Source organism: Notothenia rossii (assembly GCF_949606895.1).
Source record: "Notothenia rossii genome assembly, chromosome: 7".
Lineage (NCBI taxonomy): Eukaryota > Metazoa > Chordata > Actinopteri > Perciformes > Nototheniidae > Notothenia > Notothenia rossii.
The window spans coordinates 17,513,161-17,530,813 of NC_136905.1; the positions used below are offsets into that span (position 1 = coordinate 17,513,161).

The following is a 17,653-nucleotide window of genomic DNA, read 5'->3' on the forward strand; positions in this document are numbered from 1 at the left end:
TTACCCAGGTACATAAAACGTGTTCGGATCTACATGACGCTGTCTCGAGAGGCGCCTAATATTCTCATGTCAGGACCGTTTTTATCCTAACTTTTAATAGTCGAGAATACTGAAATAACTTGACCGCCAACACTTTTATTAACACATTATTATTATTATTATTATTATTATTATTATTATTATTATTATTATTATTATTATTATTATTATTATTATTATTATTATTATTATTATTATTATTATTATTATGTGTGGTTCAGTCAAAAAGTAAACATAACACATAAAACCGCTTAAAGTAAAGAACAAATAATGATAGACCTCTCATAAACTAATAAGAAATATATATATATTATAAGATAAGATTCCCTATCAACCCAGACTTAGGGCTGAGTACATTTGTAACATTTTGTGCAATTATTCATCATAGGATTATATGTAATTTAATATTTTTCAACGCATGGATTTACAGATACAAAACTGTGTTTCAGGCTGTGCCATGACTCAAACATTTTAGCATTATGCCCATTATTTTTCATTATTTTAAACAACTAGCCTATTATTCAGCAATCACTAATATCTGTACTTTATTTCTGAGAACCCCTTAAGGGTGCACATTAATAATGTCTCCTCTTTTTATTTACTTTTCTTTCTTTTTTTTAATACTGCCTCTCTAGAAAGACCCACTTCTGACAAATTACCAACACATGTTACAAGATCAGGAATGGGTTACAATTGTCTGATGACAAGCAACTCGCATGCAAGTTTGTGCAATACCTCCAAAACATTGTTTGAGAGCATTCGGGGGGAAAAGAGAAACATCTGTTGAGCATTGTATTTCCATTAAGGAGAACGGTAAAACATCTGTGACCAATTATTCTGAAAGGGAGAGTATTTACCACTGTGTCTATTAAGAAGTGTTTCACTGCATGTAGATTCTGGTAAAATGATTAAATCACAAGTATTCTGTTGGAGTCAGCTTCTCTGTTCTCTGTCGTTTAAGTCAAGTTTGGCTGATTGTATCTCAGAATGATAATGTTTTTTGCAAAACCAAAATATTAAATCTGATTAAATGCAAAGGCTCTGACCAGACAATTTTTTTCAGCTGAATTGTTAATTGTATTGTTTACAGTTAAACACAACTTTACACTTTACATGTACTCATTTTTATTTTCGATATATTAGCATCTTAATATACGGACTTGCAGTCATTTATTTTTATCTCACCAGAAAGACCTGCCTGCATGAAATCATTGGTTTTTCCAATTTCAAAATGAACAGTAAAATATGTAATCATGTGAAGAATATACAGCACACATACAAGCCAAAACAACTGTGCTCTGTCTTTGAGGAGTTTTCCAATTGTGAAATCATATTTTATTTTACTCATAAGCATATAAGGCACATTAAGTACATCATGTAATTTAAATTGCATACTTACATTGTTTGTAGATGTTGGATAGAAATATAAAAATAATAATATATGTTGTTCATTTAAGTATGAGCTATGCAAAAGTAAAACTGTAAAAAAGACAAAATTCCACTGGACTAACTCATCATAAAAGAAGCCTCAAATTAGTCTTCAGCTTCTGGCAACTCATTTTTGAAATGTATTTAGACTGCGTCATGGCATTGCTGTGTTTATATTCAGGTCAATCACTCCTGTGCCTGTTCCTCCTGGTATGTGGCGGTAGAGATATTACTGTAAGGGTCGAGCACCATCTGAGCGCAGCGGACTATGGTCACCAACAAGAAGAAGCAGAGCAGGAAGAAGAAGAAGAAGGCAAACCCAAGGTCCACATCCACATCCATCCGGGACACGGGGAGCACTGGAGGGTCCATGTTGACAAATCCACCAAATAATAAATACAAGTATCTATTCCTCTGTTGCCTCATCTGTTTAATTATCTTTTGGTTGTTCAAACCATCAAAGTAGTTCCACTAACACTTCAATTATAAAAAAAAAATCCATGAATGGCCAGCTCCTCTGTAGATGCTCATACAATCCATTGTGAAGGTTTTTATCTGAAAAAACAACTTTTCTTCTTTTTTGTGTCTTGGATCCTTTTCTCTTCTCCCAACACCTAATGCCCTCGTCCCAAAGACAAGATAGATTGGTGGACACACGGTGCCCCATTTGGCACTCGTGTTCTCCATCAATAGTTAATAAGGAGTTTGGTAACGATCAGGCCGTTCCTGAGATTAGAACACTGGGGCATCTCTGAGGTCTCTTCAGGAGAGTATGCTGGACGGGAGATGACACCTAACAGGAGTCACTGGATCCCCTGCACTACAAGGACACAGGACATAAATGTGTTGCCTTAAACACGTTTCTAAAGTTTTATAAAGAAAATCTGGTGTGCAGATTGTGAAAGATTAAGATGCTGGCTAAACAATCCGTTTACTTCAAACATTTTGGCTGTTTCTGGACAAAAAGATAAAATAAGTAGATTAGTGGTGAAGATGCAGAAAGAAAAACAAAAAGCTTGAGAAAGAGAAAGAGGATATGACGCCTTAGGGGCAGTCCACTTGAGAGTGGTTGGAAACTGATCCTGACCAAAAAAAAATGCAGATTGCTTGTATTCTGATGCCACGACAGGGACACACACGTTAAGAGTAATGTGACTCTATGCAAATAACATTGAATCTGGGTTAAAAAATTGGATCTGAGTAAACAACCAACACAACAAGTGTGTATGTGTTGTAATGGTATCAGTGTAACAAGGTTTACAGCACAAGACGTCAGTCAAGTGCAACCCAAAACAGGGCAGAGTGGACACAGTAAACCTATCTTGGACCAGTAGAGCATTAGTGCCATCTGTTTTCACCTCAAGGCTGTGAATGAGAAGGGAGAAGGACAAAGACGGAAACCGATCCCAGGAGATACAAACGGATCTCTACCGTCTTCACCAATAAACAGAATGGGGAAAACAGATACAGGCCAATCAAAGCATGTTGGTTTTTGTTTCTTCATCAATTGAGAACTTAAAACTGTTTCAAGGAAGCGAATACATGCAGGGTTGTAACTGAAAACAGCCATGACTCTTGCATGAGTGTGATCAGTGTAGTGCATGGCTGAAGCAGCTATGGACAAGCCTGGAAATATATACAAGTTAGTAATTAAGGATTAACTGATGCGGATTAACCATGACCTACCACTGAGTGCACAGTCCAAAACAGAGTCAAACATCTTCATTTCAACAATTTAATACAAAAAAGACAAACTCTTTCTCTCTCGTTTAACATTTCATATACATTGTATTTATATATTTGTGTTTCTATGAGTGATAAAAGTTCACATCATTGGAAAAAACAACCTGGATACAGAGCAAACAATAACAAAGACAACACAGTCCATCTTCTCCAAGATGAACACTGGACAATAATCAACATGGGTTTACATACAAGTCATTTGTCAAAAGGTGTGCGAGTGTTCCACACAGACAATGGAAACATGTAATAAAAAGGGTCAAATTGAAACTCTTCCCACATATTAAAAATCTAAATATTTTTTAGAAGCATCATCTTTCACCCAAAAACATTCTATATTACAAACTTTCCCACAAAAAAATGATTGTATAACACAGACGGTCGGATCCAAATGTTTCTCACAAACTAGAGGACAACATAAACGTTTTGGGCGTTCTCACTTGTAGATCGGATTGGTTTTAGTTATGTTCATTCCATTTTAATCCTGAAGACCCTGATCAAACCTTTAATTAAATACCAATCAGAATAAGGCAATGCAGACATCAAGAGATCACAAGTTTCAAAAATAACAAGAAAATACTCAGGAAGCATTTCAATTAAATCAGACATTTCTACCACATCTCTTCATTTTAAAATCATCAAGGAAAACAGTTATGACAACAAATAAAGAATGGCTTTAAAGATACACAATTCCTGCTTGTTAATCATTGCTGTGACATTTCTTTCTTTATGTCTATTTTACAAAAGGAGTAAAAAGAAAAAGCCCATACTTGGTACAGGGTAATGCAGAGCGAAAGAAAGAAGAATATGAAGCAAGTCAGAAACCCTACAACTGTGTTATAGTTGATATTGATCCTGTACGCATCAATGCTACATACATACACACATGCAAACTGTATACATGTTAAAGTCGGCAAGGAAAAGTAGATTGTATACATTTCCAACGAGCACCTAGACAAACAGTGAGTAGCCATTGTCACACTGTGTCTGTTGTTGTTGTTGTTGAAGGACATCATTCAATGAAGAAAAACCTCACGTGTTCCTCAAGAGGATAAACTATATATTTAAAATGTAAAGGTGAAGCCACCAATGTGCATATAAAACTGTACTCAGTATACATCTACACATTGTAGAATCGCTCCATGAAAGCGGTGCAGAGACATGCAAAGTCATGCTGTGGAGTTCAAACTGTGAGTCGGGTTGGCACAGACAGTGGTGGTTTGCGTGCAACAGCTGAGATATTACAAAAATAAAATAAATCACCAAAGCTGTATATCCCTGCAATTTCCTGAGAGTTTAAATCAATGATTACATCGATTAGTCTAAATGCTAAAACAGCAAAAAACACCAGTCATCAAAGCCTGAGAAAATCTAGAACATCTAAAAGGCTGGTTGGTGTGTGTGTGTGTGTGTGTGTGTGTGTGTGTGTGTGTGTGTGTGTGTGTGTGTGTTTACCAGAGTGTTTTTGTCTATTCAAGCGTGGTTGGGTGATTTTGCGTTTTTATATATTTATGTTTTATATATATTTATATTTATCTCACATATCTACAACATAGGCTGTTGACCTTTGGGCAGTGCTAGCTAGAGAATTCTCCTTCAATGGCTGGAATATTATCTTTTTGTCCTTGATTTTCCTTCCCTTGATATCTGCAGTCAGATATATCCCTCCGTCTTTAACTGGCTTGTGGCAGTGCGATTTAAGCCATGCAAAGCAAGGGGAGAGTGCTACTCGCAGCAGCAGGAAGAAAAGCGGAGCAGAAGAGCAATAAGAGCTATATCATATAAAAGCTAGTGAGGGCAAAGTCACTCAAGAGGACAAAGGGGTAGACCGGCGGATAAGTGTAGAGCAGGTCACTGGTCGAACGAAGGGTAGATAGGGATCTCAAAGTCATCGCCGTTGAAGTTGGCCGGTTGGTCCAGCATAGACAACACATCCTGAATCAGATTAAAGAGATAAAGAGACTCATTTTAAGTGACAGAAAGACTCAATGATGCTCGAGAGAGAGAGAGAGAGAGAGAGAGAGAGAGAGAGAGAGAGAGAGAGAGAGAGAGAAAGCCTGTTCACTCACAGGAAACATGTCTTGCTGGTTGCCCTGAGCATGAGGATGCTGCTCTGCATTAATCTGCGAGAGCTGGTGGCCCGGCCACTGGGGCCACACTGCCTCCGCCGCCCGGGGGGGGAACTGAGCCCCAGACTGAGCACCATCTGGGATAAAGCACAGAGCCGTGAGAGGACGCACCAGAATACTCAGAATCAAAAATGGTGTTACATTAACCTACCATAACCATTGGTGTTGAGGTTGGCACGCGCATTCATGGGCGGGTAGTTTCCATTGATGGTGGGGGTGGGAGCAGCTCCTGTGGGCATCTGGCCAAAAGAGTTGGAAGAGCCACTGCCATATCCTCCCATGGGAGCAAACTGCGGAGACATGATCTTTGGTGCCTGGGGCGCCACCTGCTGGTAAAACAGGAAGAGTCACATACTCATTTGTAGATAGACAGTGGTGGAAGAAGTGCACAGATTACTTCAAAGTATCAATATAGCAAAAGGAGAGGCAGGAACAATAAAGTAGCATTAAAATGGGGACTACGTTAGTAAAGTAAAAGCATGTGAAAGTTGTGCTTAAGTACTTTTGAAAAGGTACTTTTCTCGATAGATAGGTTGGATGCTAAATAAAAAAGTGAGCTTGGTTACATGGATAAACACATACAAGTAGACCCTCCAGAAAAACGCGATTCTGCGATCGCAGAATTTACCGCATAATCAGCCAAATGGCGCAGATTTTTAAAAAGCCGCATATTTATCAAAAGGCCGCATAATCCCCGCATTTTTCCACACAAAGTTGAGAAGAAAAAAAAGTTAACTCGTCTTGACGTGACGTCATCAGCTCGCGCATCACAGAATGTAAACAACACTGTATAGAGCTCATTTACCAACGAACATTTCTACTAAAGACCGGGCAAAAAGTGGGGGGAAACTATTCTGCACCCCGTGCAACTGTGTGTTGCAGCATAAGAGAAAATCGACGGTGGCGACCCACTTTGATTCATTCAAACATTCGAAAATGCTTTCTGCTGCTGCGGACAAGAAAGCCAATCAACTCCCGTTCACCGAGGGATCAACCTCCAAAACCCTTTCGAGGGCTACAAGAAACGAAGTGAGTAGCCTATTACTTAGCATATTTCGCAACTTTCCGCATATTTCCTAACTTCCCGCAATTTCACCGTATAAAATCACATAAAACCCCGCATGTTTAATCGCATAATCAAGGATTTTTCCCCGCGTTTTTCTGGAGGGTCTATACAAGGATCACTATAAAGAAGTATCTCTAGTTGTATTTATTTGGCAATAAAGATTGATTAAAAAGCAAAACAAAGTTAAATAGTAGATCTTTCTTACCTGGTTATTAAACTGTGCTTGTGGTCTGACTCCAGCGGCCGCACCAGGCCAGCCTCCTGCTGGGCCCCCATGCATGGGGCTGTTGGTGCTGGAGGGGGTCACCGACTGAGGGACTCCGTTCTGACGGGACATCTGAGCGAGCATCTGCCCCGCCGAGTGTGCTGGCTGCGCCATCTGTGGGGCCATGGGGACCGGCCTGCAGACAACAGGGAGGGGACGAAGAGCTCCGTTACCTGGCTGTCAGTTACTAAGACCATGTGTACCATATGAAGGGTTATTATTTAATACATAACAATACTCTTAGCTAGGCAAAACAACTGTCATCGAGGAAAAAAGCTCACCGCCCGATTATTATTGCTATTATTGTTGTTGTTGCTATAATGCAGGGGCATTCAATTGCATTTCAAAGAGGTCCAGTAACAGAACACGTCATTAAATGCTCTGTTTTTGCTCCGTCTACCTCTCTCTTTTTTGAGCACGCCATTTGAAATGACTCCGACTGTTACTCTCTTCTTGTCTCGTCTCTGTGTTTGAATCTATCGTGCTGACTCACTGACTGCACCGATTTGATTGGCTGAGTAGCGCCACCTCCTTAAAACATTAAACAATAACTTTTTAATCTTTATCATTTAAAAAAAAATGTTGTACCATCGTGGATAAATCCTTATAGGCTCCCAGCAACACACTGAACGTCCACTCTGCCTCCTTATTACACTCACCCCTACTTTAGTGGGAACAATGAGTCTGCGTCTTTGATGCGCACATGCGGATGATGTGGATGATGCAATGTAGATCATCCTCTGGCTGCAGCCTTGACCGCTACTTGCTTTTGATCAAAGTAAGTATTAATACAATAAAAATAAAGGGCGGTGTCGGCTGTCAGCGAACCGAGCCAGCCGTCAACGGCCCGCTGACGACCGGCCGTTCTGTGATTCTCCAGAACACACAGATGGCCAGTCCGCCCCTGCCAGGACCGGTCCATGAAAATCCTAGCTTCAAATAATCGTGATCATACTTCCTCCGTTTTCTGCCAGACGCTGTCTCCTCTCTCACTTTAGGTAACTTCACTAAAAATCGATCCATGTTGCCGCTCGCATAAAGTTAGCCGAAGTTAACTAGCTAGATTTCACTGTTTGCCGTTATTTTTGTCTCACGCTGCGCCTCCCCTGAAGCTCTCTTGAGCCCCCACAGGGAGGCGCGCCTCACACTTTGAAAACCGCTGAGATAGAGTATCACCAAACATAATATTGAGATACTTAAGTGATGTAGCTCTGTTCAAATAAACATAGAAACCACTTCCTCACCCCCCGCAAAATGTATAAAACAAATAAGAAAGGTTGATGTAACAGCGAGAAACACTAAAAACACATGTGCTTACAGGAATACATCCTGATGAAATCATCATCACTGTCATGCAGCATCTGGGCCGGCTTAAAGCACATGTTGGAAGCCTTTGTTCTCCGATACCCTTCCTTTATATATTGAGTGTTCCCATGGGCCCTGACAGGCTATTATACATTAAGGTGTTCCTGCTATATTTGCTTTGATAGGCAAAACCTTCAGACATGCAAATCAGTGGATAGGTTACATAAATCCATCAGTTCATATCATCTCAGTACAGCGAGGAACTGCTCTGAATATTCATGTAGTTTACAGTAGATAACAATTAAGTGCTTTAACTTGAGAAAAATAGACGGAGATGCTATTACATAACCATTTTAATAATTGATCAAGCAAAAATGGCAGAAAATGTAAATATGGACATTTCCTGATTTCCTTGGTTTTATATACAATTAAATTAAAACAAAATGAAACTATCCCTGGGTTTTGGACTGACATAACAAGACATCTGGACTATGAGAAAATAGAAGCACATTTTTATATCCTGACATTTTATAAACCAAATAATGAATTATAATAATCAGCACAATGAGTTGATGTCGCAGCCCTAATCCTATTATCTTCAGCTGTTAACTTGAGTATATTATTTGACAAAATCACTGTTATCTCCAAGAAATAACCTCATTAAGTCAGATCTCAAGACAACACGATAACAAGCTTCTGGTTTCTGTGCCATGTAGTTTGGTGTGGTAAAAGACGGTCTGAAAGAGCTACACACTTTATCAGATGACTTTTTACTCTGCAGGAAAACACTTACACAGGCATGTAAAACACAAGAAGACTTCCTACCTGTATGCATCATTGGAACGACCAGCAGCAAAGTTATTGGCTGCTGGGTAGATCTGTGTGGCGGGGGTGGAGGTGGAGGGCAGGCCCTTGGTCTGATCGGGGCCTTGGAAGAGAGAGGGGTACAGCTCAGGCTTCTCCAGGCTATTGCTGTGGGCGGGCCGCGCTGCTATCACCGGCGGCACTGGCATCTGAGGACCACCAGAAACACTCAGTCAGGGGTCACTCTCTTTAAAACTCTCTAAGTGGGGAAACATTGGCCCGACTGAAATGTTGATATTGATCTTAGTTCCTAAATGAACAAAGGCATGAACACAGAGTTAAATACAATTAGGAAATCTTCGAGACTTAAAAGCTCTATAACAAAGTATAACTAAGGGTTAGCTGAGGTCGAGCATGAACAACAGGAAGTCAGTTGTGATAATGGGTCTCCCCCGACATCCGTTTGTGTTTTCCTGCTGAACAAACAATCAACATCCTGCAACCGTTTTCATAAGAATGCCTGACCGGTCATTTCAGCAAAATCCTGAAGATCTATGCTCGGATCAAACTGCACAAGTACATTCATGTGTCACCGATGGGTGCACGGCCTAACCTGTGAGAGGGCGATCGCTCCGGCCTCATACAGACCGTCTCTGGCTCCGCCTCCTTCCAGCTCCGCCTGCTGCTGCTGCTGCTGTAGCTGCCTGAAAAGGGAAAACAGAGAGAGTGGGTCTAAAATAGCCTCATTTCCATTTTCAAGCCCATCCACTGTTGAGTGAGAAAGCCGAAACACCTGCTGTCAAAATAGCACCGCCACCGGTCACCATGGCAACATAAAAGAGAACGAGGAGAGAAGAGGAAGACAGGGACACAAAAGACCTGTTATACAAACACGTAGCGCTAACATGCTACACCATCTGTGTTCAAACCTCCATATTATCTACCAACTATTACACATGCTTCCCATCAGAGAACAGCACTATTATTTTAGAGATGCACCGACTGCTATTTTCTTCGCCGAAGTCTTGCACATTTTTTCTTCCTTCTTTCTATTTGAGAAACAACCAAAAATGTAATGTCTGCCAAGTGGTACCACAATACATGTCCTTCTTGTTTTTAAGGTTGTTAGTCCACAGCTTTTTTTGGACTTTCGTGTGTTCAATTTTGAGCTTTATTTATTCTTCACTCGTGCTGGAGTAGTTCCACACAGGCGAGATGTTGCCAGTGTGGCTGTGATGTTACTGTCTGTCTGTGTGTGTCGCTGTGTGTGTGTGTGACGTAAAACCATCACGCAGCACAAATTCATCGGACAATCTATCGGAGCATCTCTACTATCTTCGTACTACTACAGGGGGAACAGAGACAAACGAGAAGAATCACCCAGAGTGGAAAAGGAAACAAATACAGAGGCAGTGTAGCTTGCTCTAAACAGCAGTTGTGTCCCAGGAAGAAGCAGCCCCTGTTCTCCCATGCAGGGTGGGGGGGGTAATCAGGCCTGGTCTCACCTGCCGGCCATGTGCCCCGGACTGAGCATTACAGGAGGGCAGCTCGGGCTGCCCTGACCCAGGGAGGGGGGCAGCAAACCCCCTGGGGAGGAGATGGGAGTGAGGGGGTCCTGAGTCGAGTTTCTAATGGCCCACAATCAGAGATGGGCAGAGGAGGGGGGGGGGGGGAGAGGGGTCAGTGTGTGGCTTATTAAAAGGGGTTGTGGTAATGGCGTGAGAGGAAGTGGGGATCGAGGGTGACAGGGAAGCATTCAGACAGAGGGATCTTACACAACAGTGACATTTCAAAACGTCAATGGTTTCATTATGGACTGTATTTAATTGTGTAATAATGTTACACAATCAGCAGTATTGATAAAATCAGCCTGTGACTCACTTGACATTAACATTGGTGCAGATGATATACTCAATCTCCTCTGAGAACGGGTTCTGGAAGGTGAAGAAGCTGGTTCTCATCAGGTTCCACTCTCTGGATTTGGAGCGAAACCGAAACATGACTGACAGGACCTGGCCCTTCAGCTTCACCACCTGCGGACACAGCAATCACAACAAGCAGTCACAGTCTGGGGTTTTCATTGAGCATATCCTTCATTTTCATCTCGCATTACTCAAGTTTTACTGCAGGAACATTTGTGTTTATTCAAGTGGCAGAATTCATCTGGTTCAATACAGCGGAGCTAATGCTTTTGTTTAAACTGAAGACTGAAGTAGTTTTTGTCATGTCAATTTAAATAACTGCATTCTTTCAAACACCCACAGAAACAGAAGGGATGTTCAGATTCACCAGGGAACTACAAAAGAGAACTAAAGGCCATTTACTTAGTCATTTTAAATCTGACTTCTAATGTATCTACATACAATGCTGACAAATGTAGTCATATTTTTCTTTAATCCTTTTAAGTGGTTGTACATGTGATAGTACAAACACAAAAGAAAACTGAAATTAGAATCGAGTCCTCGAAAAGCTGAACATATTTAGTCAGTTCTACCTGTTGGAAGCCGTCTCGCAGTAAGCCCTGGTCTTCAGCGTGGGCGAAATCCAGAATACTCTTCCCCAATAATTCCTGCAACACGCAGCAGAAGAAAAAAAACACCATTAGCACAAAGGTTGTTGGAGGATGCATTCCCTCCCTGACATTTCCTCCGGCTGAGTGTTACCTGGGGCTGGTAGCCGACAGCGGCTAAGCAGCGGTGATCCACGAAGGTGAACATGCCCTGACAGTTATGGCGCGAGATGAACTCCACCGGAACACTGAGGCTGTTGACGTCTGTGTCACCCGGGCAACAAGTCACCTTAAGGAAAAAAGAAAATGAAAAACTGCATTAGCATTATGACCAAAAGGATGCAAGCTACCAGACTATACTATACTATACTATACTATACTATACTATATATATATATATATATAAATAAAATAATGATATTTATTTTTAGCACTTTTTTCCAAGTGCTCTAAGCGCTTTACATTACATATATTAAAACATGTAATACATTGAGTACTGTGGACAATACCCACAGGAGCAATTTAGGGTGAAGTGTCTTGCCCTGCAGTTTGTTAAAGATGCATACACGTCTGCAGTTAAGATGTAAAGATCCATACCAAAAGTTACATTTCCATAATGAATAACTTTTAATTATGCAACTCTCCTAAGCACAGCAGATAGATGTGCCTATGGACCCAAGAGGCATCCCGCATACCTGTAATCTCCCAATGGCAACCAGACAGTAGCGACTCCCCTGAGTGTTGTCCGAGTCATCGTCAGCTAGGGAAACTCCTAAAACATGCAAAAAAATATATTAGCATGGAACACAAGGAATAACTTATACAAATGATTTTCAAGCATCACTTTACAGGTCCCAGCAATATTATGAAGTACATGAAGTGACTGGTTTTACCTGAAGGAGGCCAGGACTTGATGTACCCTGTACAGTGGACCACTACATACTGGGGCTCCCCTTCCTTGGCTGTAGCCAAACCATTCCTGAGGTGATGGAATAAATGATCAAATACACAGCAAATTCAATCAGTCCTGTTACTATGACATATGTATACATTAGGCTTAGTGCATCTCATTGCTTCCTGGCAATGGGGGTTGCTTATATTCTGCACAGTTATCACAATTAAATAAACAAAAAAAAAACTGTTTAGTTTTGGTCACCTGTTTCTATTCCTCAGGAAGTTCAGTCTGTTCATGGACAACGGTTCCACAGGATAAGAGCCACACCTGCAAATACACACAGGCCGACACAGTGTTATGTATCTACACACACATTGATAGAAATAATGAAATGGATAATTAACAGTAGTGTGAATCACACCTCATTCTGCAGATAAATGATCGTCGGGCTCCCATACTCATTCTGGCGGACGACGGCTGGCCTTCCTTCTTCACTGTTCCTGTCTTCAAGTCCAACATCCGCCCTATAACAGCAAAGAGGAGACAAAATGGACTCAATTTTGGGAGTAATGTTGTGATCATGCAACAACTTCTTTTATAATGACAAACACTTTTGAGATGAATAGTGTATCGTTGTACCTGTGTTGTTATTCTCTGCAGTAGAGAGCTGCTCTCTGAGCTTCTCTGTGTCGTCAGGGTGCAGCTGGTCGTACAGGGAGGACCCCAGCCACTCAGACTGAGCCTGGTTGAGGACAGGTGTCAGGGAGTCAGAGACGTAAACAATGCGGCCGGTCTCACATGACACCACAAACAGGAAGCCGTCGGCTGCCTCCAGGATGAGGTGCTTCAGTTCCTGTAGAAAGATGGCAGGCCAGTCATAAGTAAGAATTTAAAGTGATAGTCATTTCATTTTTTGTGATTAACCCACTTTTAGAACCCCCAAATCCCTATATATCCCCCACTTTTAGAACCCCCAAATCCCTATATATATATATAATATATAAACGCCTCCAGCTGCTTTACAAACAACTTTTTAACTACTGTCCAGTTTCTCTCTCCTGCATGCCACACACAAACAGAGACATGCACATGTATTAACAAGATGGTCTGGCAGCAATCTAACAAAACTGAGGAGCTCAACTTGTTCAAAATATGTAATTTAAAAAAAGAAGTATAATTAACCAGATTAACCACTTTATTCAGATTATAAGGATATTTGTTTTGAGGATGTATTTGTTATTCGTTTTGCACTACAGGTTAAATGCTAAACTGCATTTTGTTGTCTAAATACCTGTACGCAATGAAGATACAATTAAATTGAATCTAACCGTATCTATGAACCATGGGCACTGTCATTGCTGTTTACACTGTGGACCTGGAGAGGGGTGTATGTGTGCCACCTCTATGATAGTGACACCAGTTACTTCTATGCACTTTTCAGCAAGGAGCCTCACCAGGAGAGTGTAGAGCCCAGGAGGCTCACTTACAGTAAATTAAAGTCATTGTGTATTCATTAAGTTCCTTTTTGAGCGATGTACATGTTGACCAAGAGCCCAGAGGAAAGACTGGTGAATACGGTGAAATGATTCACAGCAAATGTTGTTTACACTAGTAAGGTCAATGTGCTACTTTAACTGCTTTTTCACTTGATTTCAATTGAGCTCACAGAGGTTTTGTGTAAACAACAGTGGGACTTTGAGACCTTTGTATTAAATGACTGCCTCGTCTAAAATTGCTCCACAATCTGAACATGCCTTCAGCAAGTTTAAAGATCCCTGCATGAGAATTCAATCAAACCCAATTTAGTAGACTTTCTTCTCAATATCTATATTTCCCTGTCTCGGTCAGTTGCTCTTACCTGGTCAGTGAGAAAGGAAGGTTTGTACGATCCATCCGAGTTGGTGTTGCCACTTCCTCTCAGAGACTTCATATGAGACACGGCCATTCGGAGGATGGTTAGTTTGTCTGGTTTCCGTGCTAGTGCACTGCAGGTGGGCACCATGTCTGACAATTCAGTGATGTAAGCAGTCATCTTGTTCCTCCGCCGCCTCTCAATCTCACTGTGGTTCTCCCTGAAGAGGAGAGGAGACGAGGGAGGAAGGAGGAGGTACAGAGGATAGGAGGGATTGAGATGGGGGAAACAGATGGGCAGGTGGACAACATGGAGTAGAGTTTAGAGCAAATGCTGCGATGCAAGTATGCCAATCAAAGAAGTGGAGGGAAAGAGAGAAGGTGAGAGAAATAATGGACGCAAAAAACGATAAAATAATTTATTTAAAGAAATGATAGTGAGACAGCAAGAGAGACTGGTTTGAAAAGCCAGTTGGTCTGACAAAAGAGAGCAAGTGCAGAAAGAGAAAGACCATTTAGAAGTCCTGAGAGAGGGAGAAAGGAGACAGAAGGGACAGTTGCTCAAGGGGAAAGGATCACCAAAGTGAAAAAGGTCCTTGAGTCAAACACAGCTTAGCAGTTAGTTACGCATAAAACAGTGTTGGCCTGACAGACACAGCCAGATGCTTTGGGCAAAAAAGCAAAGCATTCTGACGGGCACCAAAACAGATGCAAAGAGCAGCAAAAAATACCAGTCATTTTGTGCTGTCTAAATGATAATATGGGGTCCCGACAGGACAGGACTTATTTGTGCATTCAATATTGATGTGGATACAAGCAAGAGAAGGAGCCTTCCAAAGTGGTACAGCCATACCTGGCTTGTTTTTCCTTATCTGCAAGACTCTGATGCTCTTCAAAAAACATGGAAATGAAACCAACCCACTAAAACACAGGCCCGAAAAATAACAAAATAAAAATAAGTGCAAGGGTTTAACAACTATTGGAAAGGAGAGGGAGAGCGGCACTGGGGAAACTGTTGTATCAATAATGTTGTTCCTTTACACCCACCCCCCCTACCTGGCAAAACGCTCTTTGTCATTTCCGCCTCCTGATTCATCGTCACACCTGACAAACAAAAAAGAGAAAACGTTTCTTACTATCGAAACAGCCCAAACAATCCCAACACTTGATCTATCACTTCTTCTTTTTTATAATGACAGAAAAACAGAGAGAAGTGTACCTGAACAATTTGTTTCCATCATCATCATCATCGTCATCAAAGTCTGGCCTGTAATAAGGAGAAGAGGGATACATCAGTAGTTTCACATAAATATTCTCACAAGAACTTTGACCAAGAGTACAAATAAAACTAAACCAGTCAGCAAGTTCTCACACAATACTGACATATTAGCAGCGGTGTATCCTTTCTTAAGGGAAACAACGAATACCACTGTCAAAATGATCCAATAGAAGAACAATTCCTGCATTAAAATCCTTACTCAAGTAGAAATTTGTATGTCTTATCCTTAAAATGTACTTAAAGTATAAAAAGTAAAAGTCCTTATTATACAGTTAAATGTGCCCCGTCGATGTTTTACGATTTAAGACTATGTTATATTACTTTATTTAAAAAAAAATGACATTCTCTACTGTTAGGTAATTTCATCCACATCAAGTATGTTATATATCCCATGAAAACCCTGTTTCCCTCAAGTGAAATTAGTTCATATAACAGCCCTGTTTTGAGCTTTGTGACGATGCTTCTTCTAGAAGATCCATAATGGTTTTAAAGCAAATATTAACTTTTTAGTTTTTTAGTTTATTTGTAAAATAATGTTCAATCCTTTGTATTTTTGCTGGACAGGAAGGGCACAATTGTAATCTGAAAGCAAATAGCAACGACAACATTTTTTACTCTGATATGTAGTAAAGAAAAAATATAAAAAGGGAAAAACTCAGGAAAAGGAAAAGTACCTCAAATTAGTAATCGATTACAGCACTTGAGAACATATATTTTGGTTATTTCCACTACTTTATATCAACACACTGTTAAAGCTACCACACAAACACTTACGCAGCTCTTCTTTTGTTGGTCCCTTTTGGTACAACAGCCCCGCCACTTCCTTGGGTCCCACTTGCCCCCATACCCAGATTAGGGTCTGGCAACTCTATTTATAACACAGAGGCACAGAAAGACGAAATGTAGCAGGGTTGACAGGTGATTTCCTACTGAGCCTCAAGCATTCAAAAAGGAAACTAAACGTATACACATAAAAGCCAAGTTAGGATAAACGAACACAACTGACAATGGGTTTATTTCACAACCTGTGTATTCATCAGCATTAAGTTAGCTTCACATCAACTATTATACTTTGAGTGTGAATGTTGTAGAGAGCTCACACAGCCACGACACTAAGCTAACGTCAAGGCTACATGCAGAAATCAATCATGTGAGCCACATTACCTAAAAACAGAAACCAAGCTAGCAAACCACAGCTAACTTAGATTGTGGTTAATCTCATTGAGCCATTCAACATATCACAGCAGAGCTTTTTTTAACAGTCAAGTCGCTAATGTACCAGGTTAGCATGCTAACACTTATGCAATAACCAGCTAGCCTTGCTGTGGCATTAGCTTAGCCACTAAGCTAACTTAGCCGATGCTGTCACGCTATCTTTAGGAAAGTGTCCTCTTTAGCTATAAACGTCCATAACCGGTGTAAACAGATGCACATGAACATGAATACGTCACTTAATAGTCGCTGTGACTTTTATTGCACTTTACCTTGGTTTGAAGAGGACATGTCCGTTTCGAATAACATAAACAAACAACTTCGGCTGCGGAAAAAAAAAATCGTCCAAACCCCCGCCCCTCCCCCTTGCTAGCAGGGTAGAGGCTAACAAGTGCCTCACAGATTTCCTCACGTATGCGCCTTTATTTTAAGATATAAACGCCCAAAACGACGACTATATCTATTCCGGGGAGACCCGAGGGTATTTACAACAGAAGCGAAAATAACAGTTTATGTCCTCTTTACTGTTTTCTCCCGGTTTAGGTTTAAACCCCCATATCTGTTCAAGATGGCGTTTCAGTCTGTTAGAACAGTGGCTGTCTGCTCTGTTTTCTTTTCTCGGAGATCGAGCCAGATACACATGACGTGAACTGTTGGGAAATCCATGTTAAGCGCCGCCCCGCCGGGAGGGACACACAGGTCTGTAAAGTTAAAGCACCCCTGTTTACAGAGGTGCGAGCACATGTGAGTGTTTGGCAGTGGTGGGATTAGTACTAACAGGTATTTTACTTTAAAAAGAAACAATACCACCATGAGAAAATGCCCCACAACAACAAAAAGCCGCGCCTTAACAATCTTACTTACGCAACTTAAGCAATCCCAAAGTGCTACAGGAGGCTTAATAGAAACAAACAAAACAAAAGACACAACACTTTAATCAAAGGCTTTTTTAAAAGCAAGGTTATTAGGCCTTTCTTAAAGGCTTCAGTGGTCTGTGGAGTCCTCAGGTGGTCTGGGAGGGAATTCCACAGGTGAGGACCAGCTGCACAGAAAGCCCGATCCCCCATTGTGCGGAGTTTGGTCCTGGGGGGGGGGAGGGGGGAAGGTTGGTTGTGGAGCGGAGGTTGCGTG

The 17,653-nt window shown here is 41.1% G+C and overlaps 1 protein-coding gene across 4 annotated transcripts; it reads right to left on the reverse strand.

Annotated features, from left to right (window-relative positions):
* Positions 1-3,188: 3,188 nt before the first annotated feature.
* Positions 3,189-17,170, reverse strand: arnt (aryl hydrocarbon receptor nuclear translocator). Of its 4 annotated transcripts, none has more exons than XM_079691585.1 (20): positions 16,795-17,170; positions 16,085-16,178; positions 15,251-15,298; positions 15,088-15,135; positions 14,039-14,252; positions 12,820-13,033; positions 12,602-12,704; positions 12,442-12,507; positions 12,179-12,264; positions 11,981-12,057; positions 11,440-11,574; positions 11,271-11,345; positions 10,658-10,809; positions 10,282-10,404; positions 9,390-9,480; positions 8,798-8,985; positions 6,608-6,803; positions 5,488-5,662; positions 5,277-5,413; positions 3,189-5,142 (listed from the first exon to the last, which is right to left on the reverse strand). In XM_079691585.1, the coding sequence occupies exons 1-20, from the start codon at positions 16,829-16,831 to the stop codon at positions 5,059-5,061; spliced, it is 2,343 nt and encodes a 780-aa protein (XP_079547711.1). In that variant the 5' UTR covers positions 16,832-17,170; the 3' UTR covers positions 3,189-5,058. The 4 variants fall into 4 exon arrangements, with proteins under 4 accessions (XP_079547711.1, XP_079547710.1, XP_079547712.1 ...); XM_079691584.1 differs by having other exon boundaries at positions 5,488-5,665; positions 16,795-17,168; XM_079691586.1 differs by lacking the exon at positions 15,088-15,135 and having other exon boundaries at positions 5,488-5,665; positions 16,795-17,169.
* Between the last annotated feature and the right edge of the window lie 483 nt (positions 17,171-17,653).

Excerpts from the sequence above, each read along its gene's own strand:
- arnt (XM_079691584.1), bottom strand. The coding sequence starts at position 16,831 with ATGTTATTCGAAACGGACATGTCCTCTTCAAACCAAG. Across the intron at positions 12,508-12,601 it reads TCATTTATCTGCAGAATGAG|GTGTGGCTCTTATCCTGTGG; the intron begins GTGTGATTCACA and ends GTGTATTTGCAG. Across the intron at positions 11,346-11,439 it reads CTGTCGGCTACCAGCCCCAG|GAATTATTGGGGAAGAGTAT; the intron begins GTAACACTCAGC and ends TGCGTGTTGCAG.